This window comes from Glycine max, chromosome 8 (assembly GCF_000004515.6).
Source record: "Glycine max cultivar Williams 82 chromosome 8, Glycine_max_v4.0, whole genome shotgun sequence".
Lineage (NCBI taxonomy): Eukaryota > Viridiplantae > Streptophyta > Magnoliopsida > Fabales > Fabaceae > Glycine > Glycine max.
The window spans coordinates 39959125-39966709 of record NC_038244.2 but is presented as its reverse complement, the minus strand read 5'-3'; the positions used below and the strand labels follow the sequence as shown (position 1 = coordinate 39966709).

General features: G+C 33.1%; 1 protein-coding gene across 3 annotated transcripts; it reads left to right on the top strand.

Moving 5' to 3' along the window:
- The first annotated feature begins 203 nt into the window (after positions 1 to 203).
- Positions 204 to 6967, top strand: LOC100779640 (probable inactive purple acid phosphatase 1). 3 transcript variants are annotated; one of them, XM_006585909.4, is made up of 14 exons: positions 204 to 314; positions 565 to 703; positions 806 to 988; positions 1123 to 1214; positions 1313 to 1379; positions 1470 to 1592; positions 2311 to 2403; positions 2665 to 2794; positions 2997 to 3078; positions 3956 to 4088; positions 4417 to 4622; positions 4713 to 4838; positions 5126 to 5435; positions 6271 to 6967. In XM_006585909.4, the coding sequence occupies exons 3-14, from the start codon at positions 806 to 808 to the stop codon at positions 6574 to 6576; spliced, it is 1851 nt and encodes a 616-aa protein (XP_006585972.1). In that variant the 5' UTR covers positions 204 to 314; positions 565 to 703; the 3' UTR covers positions 6577 to 6967. The 3 variants fall into 3 exon arrangements, with proteins under 3 accessions (XP_006585972.1, XP_003532035.1, XP_040874448.1); XM_003531987.5 differs by lacking the exon at positions 204 to 314 and adding an exon at positions 319 to 451; XM_041018514.1 differs by lacking the exon at positions 204 to 314 and adding an exon at positions 319 to 451 and having other exon boundaries at positions 565 to 738; positions 875 to 988.
- The last annotated feature ends 618 nt before the right edge of the window (positions 6968 to 7585 follow it).

Below are 7585 nucleotides of genomic sequence, written 5' to 3'. Positions count from 1 at the left end.
CATAATAATATATTAAAAATATTATGTTAAGGAACACATTATTAACACTGCCTTTTCTTTTTTCTTTTTGGTGACTAATACTTTATTTTCTATTATTATAGGTAGAAGATTCTTATTAAGTCCACAAGCAAAGTAATTAACGTACCAAAAAGGAAATAATTAGACAAAGCCAAATGATTCCGTTTCCCATTGAAACCGGGGCTACGGAGAATAATCCACTAAGATATTCGAAATTCGATAATTACATAATATAATATGAAACATTGTGAACCCAACTAAGTAACCACATGCTGCCAATGATGATGTTATAACTTGTAAGCTTTCCCTGTTTTACCTTTTTTCTTTTCGTAATAAAAGAAAACTACTTTTCTGTCATCTCATCATGTTCTGTTCTTCTGGCTCCATTTTGCATATCTCCATCTTCATTTGATTTTCAATTTTCTTCATTTGGGTAAGTGGGTATTGGTTTTTATGGCACCCAATTGCTTGTTTTAAATTCACACTACCATTTTAGTGGCTAAAGATTGATCCTTTATGTTTTTCATGTTCTTTTTTCCCTTACAGGTATCTTCTTTTGAAGTAGGCGCTGTAGGACACTAAATGCATGCACTTCTCCCAACAGGGATTCGAACCTTGGTTTACCATATCATAGTAGACTAACCCCTTTTGCTAAACTCAACCATACCTGGCTGTTTTTCATGCTGTATGTTGTTATTGGAATCTCAGTTTGATAGGAGGGTAGTAGTTGATTAGTATTGCAATTTGCAATCAATGTTTTCATTTTATAATTTTGAATGCATTTCAGATGATGATGAGTGGGATGGGGAACTCAAGAGTGTTAATTTTCTCTTTGCTTGTTCTTGCAACCTTTCAGCAAGTGGTGTCCGATGAGCACCAACCCCTCTCAAAAGTTGCCATTCATAAAACAACACTTGCTCTTGATGAACGTGCTTATATCAAAGCCACTCCTAGTGTCCTTGGCTTGAAGGTACACTTTTATTGTGTGTTTGAGAATTTTCTTTTATTTTCTAGCCGTTTCATTATCTGCCTTTAACCTCTCGCCTTAGATGAAAACAAGTTTTGGTAGCAGAAATTGATGGATCCTGCTTGCAACTGTTGTAGGGACAAAATACAGAATGGGTTACACTGCAATATAGTAATCCAAAACCCACAATAGATGATTGGATTGGAGTGTTTTCTCCTGCAAACTTCAAGTAGGCTTTGCACCATGATCTTGTTCTTGTATAATCATGAATTACAAATAAAAAGTGTTGTTGCATTGATTGGGAGTCAAATGTTTCACATTTTCCAGTGCTTCTACCTGCCCTGCAGAAAACATATGGGTCAATCCCCCATTTCTGTGTTCTGCGCCTATCAAGGTTTGTGCAGCACAAAACCCCTAGCTTAAGAAAGCTTGAAAGTTAAAATGTTTAATGTTAAACTTTCCTCTTTTCTGTTTCTAATTTCAGTATCAATATGCCAATTTCTCCAGTCATGGTTACAAGAACACAGGAAAAGGTTCCCTGAAGCTTCAGTTGATTAATCAGAGATCTGACTTTTCATTTGCACTTTTCACGGGTGGCTTAACTAATGTATGCTCATAAACTCTACTCTTTAATTTTCCTGTTTATCAAATTAATGGATATATGATGATTGTAAAGTTTTCACAATTCATGGAAACTGTTAGCAGTTTGCTTTTTAGTTTTCGAAGCTTTTCTTTTCCCTATTGATTTTATGAGAATATATTATTGACCAATATAGCTTTGTGGCAATTTCATCATGAAAGCTTGCAGTCATAAACAATAGTTGTTAATTAAAAACATCATAAGTTAACTATTTGGAACTTATTCATCTTATCGTTCCTTATGAAATATATTTTCTTTGAAAGCTGTTCAAGGCTAACATCTGTGTGCTCATACCATCTTATTGTTCATCTTCTATTTCTCCTAGAACCTCATAAATAGCACTATCTTTTATAACATCTGAGATGGTTCTACATCCTTACCCTTTCACTGGAAAACTGCCATAACTCTCTCCCTCCTCTTTCTCTCCCCATGAAAAGATATTTGTATTAGCATGCATACACTTTGTTAACTTCTGTTGCGACTTCTATATACAAAGTATTTGTTCCCATGTGCTCAAAGTCCCACCGCAATAGTGGTAGGTTAATTGATTGTCATGTCCTGTTTACATATGTAACTCTGTTGTACTTTATTAAGTGTGTGTATAATGTTTGAGTCCAGAAATGTGGATTTTGAGCTGAACTTTATCTTTCTATTTCTTCCTTTTTTTTCAAATTACTTTTGACAGCCAAAGCTCGTTGCAGTGTCAAATAAAGTATCATTCATCAATCCAAATGCACCAGTATATCCCCGATTAGCACAAGGGAAAACATGGGACGAAGTAAGTTTAATCTGCCATTATATTGTAATCTCAACTTTGCTGATCAAAAAAAAAAAAAAAAAATATTGTAATCTCAAAATTGCATTTTCTTTTTCCATCTTTGGAAATTATTCTCATGAGTATTAGTGCAGCAGGAGCTTCTTCTTATTGCAACTTGAAATCTTTCTTGTGAATGATATCTGTCAGTAAATGCATGTCTATATATGTGGATTAAGACTATCTAGGATTATCAAAAAGTTATTTACTTCATTTTTTCAACAGATAACTGTAACATGGACAAGTGGATATGGAATCAGTGACGCTGAACCTTTTGTTGAATGGGGCCCTAAAGGAGGGAACCTTGTGAAATCTCCTGCTGGTACACTGACTTTTGATCACAACACCATGTGTGGTATGCAGCTCTTATGTTACTTTTTAGTGTTGATTTTACCTGTATTTGAGTCAAAAAGTTACTTTTGGGATGGAAAATCATGTTTCTTGTCTTGATAGTATTTACATTTGTAAAATTTGAGTGGGTAAATGCAAATTTCATTCAAAGAGGAAGGAATGGAATTGGAAAAATTCACTTTCTTATTATTCATCTATAAATGTAGGTGCACCAGCAAGGACTGTTGGATGGCGTGACCCGGGATATATACACACTAGTTTTCTGAAGGAGTTGTGGCCCAACCAAGAGTACGCATGAAGTTGCTTGTTTGAGAATTAACGTTATTGATTTACTATTCCAGTTTCTAATCTTATCTTTTCTTGTATGTTCACTCATTCACCACAACACTTAGCTTAGGCACACATTGCCACTTTATTATCTTATATTTAGTAGAAGTTCCTTTTGAGTTTGAGAGCACCTTTACTAGAGATGATCCCTGATGAAATTCAATTGATTTTCACAAAGGTGTAGAACATAATGCAAGATGTATCATAAATTTACTGAACCATTTTTTAACCATAAAGTATTAATGAGTGATTGAGTGCTAACCCTTTGGCATATTAGAAAATAAAGTGGTAAACAGAGATACATGCTGGTGGATAACTTCGTGAGCGAAAACAAGAATATTTTATCCTTTAAAATTTGATGCTTGGAATTTCTTTTAATTTGTTGAAGTGGAAGCATAGGCTTGGAAGTGTGAAATTTTCATAAAGATCACCACTATCAAGTAATCAAGAGTTTTTAATGTGATTTTGAAAAGATTGTCACCAAATATACATCTTTTTCCCTACATGACTTAAATTATCATAAGAAAGCAAGCACTATATTACTTTGTACTTGTGGTTCTAATTGGTTGAAGTGGTGGTTCTAATTGGTTGAAGTGGAAGCATCACCACTTAAAGAAACCGAGAAATTTGTCTTTGATTTTATTAGAAAGGATTTGGCACCAAATATAAATCTTTTTTCCTACATGACTTATATTATTATAAGAAACCAAGCTCTATACATCTTTGTACTTGTGGTTCAAATATTGATTTGTGGTGTGAAGGAACATATTGAGATTTATTAGAAGCAGTTTGCTGTCCATGACCTTCAACTTGCAATGACTTTTTTTCCTACTTGCAGGTACAAATACAAGCTGGGACATAGATTATTTAATGGTACCATAATTTGGAGTCAAGAATACCAATTCAAAGCATCTCCTTTTCCTGGTCAAAATTCCTTACAACGTGTAGTCATATTTGGTGATTTGGGAAAGGTAATTTTCTTCTCTTTTTTCCCCTCATGGGCCTTCTAATTATAACCATGTTCTGCAATCTGTAGATACAATTTGTATAAATGTATACATAATTACATTAGGCGTAAGATTGATCAGGTTGATTTGATCTCTTTATTACTTTTTTCTCTTCTATTTCATACATGGGTAATTCTGATTATATTTACTCCTTTTGATTCTTTCTGTTATTTGAATGAAAGTTATATATTTTGCATTGTCAAGGTATTATACCCAAAAATATGTCAGGTATTCTTGCCTCTGATTTAAATTACTGGTAACTCTGCCGTTCATTTTCTTATTGCAAAAGCAGGCCGAAGCTGATGGTTCCAATGAATATAACAATTTCCAGCCTGGTTCACTCAACACTACTAAACAGATCGTTCAAGACTTAAAAGATATAGATATTGTCTTCCACATTGGTGATTTATGCTATGCTAGTGGATACCTTTCACAGTGGGATCAGTTTACTGCACAAATTGAGCCAATTGCATCAACTGTACCTTATATGACAGCAAGGTTTGTCTTGTTATGCATGTGTTTCATTTTTGTATGCTTACTTCTATTCTTCATTATCTCATTTTCTGCTTTTACATTGTACGCTTTTAGTGGCAATCATGAACGTGACTGGCCAGATACTGGATCATTTTATGGGACCTTGGATTCTGGTGGTGAATGTGGTGTACCGGCTCAAACCACGTTTTATGTTCCAGCTGAGAACCGGGAAAAGTTCTGGTACAATATGTCGATAATTTCAACCTTTTGCAGAATATACTCAACATTCGTGTTGTTTAATAAATTCACTTTTATAACACTATAATGGATGTAGGCATTTAGCATCTTTCACATTTATTCAAAACATCAAAGTTGCATAGCCATGCACTTTGTCTTGCATCAAATAAAACTAAATTAGCCTATTCATAATTGTAGTAAATTTTGTTAGCTTCTTGAGTATACCTACCAACCAAATGTTAATGATGTTTTCTCCTAAAAGATCTTCAAAGATTACTTTACTTTGCCAGGTACTCAGTTGACTATGGTATGTTCAGATTCTGCATAGCTAACACAGAACTCGATTGGAGAAAAGGATCAGAACAGTATAAATTCATTGAAAATTGCCTAGCAACGGTTGACAGACAAAAACAGCCATGGCTGATATTTCTTGCACATAGGGTACTTGGTTATTCTTCTGCAGGGTTCTATGCTGCAGAAGGCTCATTTGAAGAACCAATGGGAAGGGAGGATCTTCAATATCTCTGGCAGAAGTATAAGGTTGACATAGCAATGTATGGACATGTCCATAACTATGAAAGGACTTGCCCTGTGTATCAGGTATTTGCCTAACTTTAGAGATAGATAGTTTTTACTTTGTTTCTTTACTTCCCTGTAGTAGCTCTGCATGAATCTATGCTATGGCTTGCAAATAATCTTTCTTCATTTGGAAGTGTACAACTCATATCATCATTTTCTGGTTGGTCACTTTACTGACTATCAGTTTGGTCATCAAGAACATACATTAGTTTAAGGTCATTATATTATTAAGATACATTTTGTTTGTTAGCTTTGATTTTGAATACTTTTAGTACTTGAACTTTTTGTACCAGTATAAATTGGAATCCCTCAATAATTAGATAAATTGTAGCATTTTATTGTCTACAATAATTTTGCACATTTTTAAAACATGAATTTTCTCTCGTGATTGAATATTATACACAGTATTATAGTTGTGTAATGTCCTATGATTCTTAAATTTATCGTTTCCCAGTATTCATGTGGCATCATATCTGTGCTTTCTAGCTGTCAGTTTGATCATCAAGAACCAAAATGATTTTTTTTTGTTTTCAGCAAAAATAGTAATTATATTAATTGAGTACCAGGGGTACTAAAAGATACAATATAATAATCAGTGTTAGGCTCGAGATTAAAATAGATCTCTGAACCAGCAACTGATAAAGAGTTACAAGCTACATTCGTATGCTTAAATAAAAATTCTATACATGACTGCTGGAAAAAGCTGCACTAATATTAGAAGACCAGTGGTTGTAGTGAATACTAAAATCTTTCTCCAACTGCGTGAATACTTAAATTATCTAGATGCTTTTTTTTTTCCTTGTTATCTGTTATCATTTGCATACAAATTAAACTTCCATTTTCTCTCTTCCTTCAGAATATCTGCACCAACAAAGAGAAGAACAATTACAAGGGCTCCTTGGATGGTACAATACATGTAGTGGTTGGAGGAGGAGGAGCATCCCTTGCTGAATTTGCCCCCATAAACACCACATGGAGTATATTTAAAGACCATGACTTTGGATTTGTCAAGCTTACAGCATTTGACCATTCAAACTTCTTGTTTGAGTACAAGAAAAGCAGTGATGGACAAGTCTATGACTCATTCAGAATATCAAGGGAGTACAGGGACATCTTAGCTTGCACTGTTGATAGTTGTCCAGCTACAACACTAGCATCTTGATCTAAAAGCAAAAAAAGTTGTTAAGCTTGTTTATTATATTTGGTTGAATAACATGCTCCATATGATCTCAAAAATGAGGTGAGGCCACTGAATTGTTTGGTTTTAAGTGGCAGTTTGGAATTTATACTGTCTAGCAATTGACCATGGGCAAACATTTAACTAAAAGAGGCCACTGATTTTTGAAGTCATGCATATGTTTAAACAGACAACAATTTCATCAGAAAGCTCCATTGTTGCAATGAATTGAAAATTGTAGACTCCTACCATTATTATCTAAGAATGTCACATTCTTGGGTTATGTAAAATACCTGACAATGTTTAAGAGGTGTAGTTTTAAAGACTGGAATATTAAAATTGAAGGGGGATTACTATTTAGGAGACAAACAATCAAGTCACGGTAGTTTTATTTCGGTTTATTAATTATCTATTTTGAGAGGCAAAATTATAAATGAATTTTATATTCAATACAGCTTAATTGTTGAAGTTGACTGTAGAGAATGTCTGTGTTTGAGTTCTTCAAAATCAGATGCTATAAAAAAATTTACAAATAGGTTACATTATTCAATTGCCACTTGCCAGGTTATGTGCATTTTATAATTTTAAAAATTGCAAATAGGTTTATAGTTTTAAAAAATCTTACTATTGGCTGCTATAAAAAAAAATCTTGTAATTGGGTCTTTTATTGAGCGACCTGATAATTAAAATTCAGGTTCTTCTAATTAGTTTTTAAAATTATGAAGATTCATTTATGGTTATCAAAAGTTATAAATTCATTTAAAGTTTATAAAAGTTACCTTTAGGTTGATATAACCTAAAATTAAGGTTTAATTACTGATTTCGTTTTTATAGTTTCACGATTGATACCTTTTTAGTTCATTTTTTTAGTCCTTATAGTTTATATTTTAATTTTCTTTTAATTCTTATAATTTATATTTTAATTCTCTTTTAGTTCCTGAAGTTTGAAATTAGTTCTTATAATTTACATTTTAATTTTTTTTTTGTTCCTATA

Coding starts and splice junctions, on each gene's coding strand:
- LOC100779640 (XM_006585909.4), top strand. CDS start 806: ATGATGATGAGTGGGATGGGGAACTCAAGAGTGTTAATTTTCTCTTTG. Junction 2,404..2,664: donor AAGGGAAAACATGGGACGAA/GTAAGTTTAATC, acceptor TTTTTTCAACAG/ATAACTGTAACATGGACAAG. Junction 4,089..4,416: donor TATTTGGTGATTTGGGAAAG/GTAATTTTCTTC, acceptor TTGCAAAAGCAG/GCCGAAGCTGATGGTTCCAA.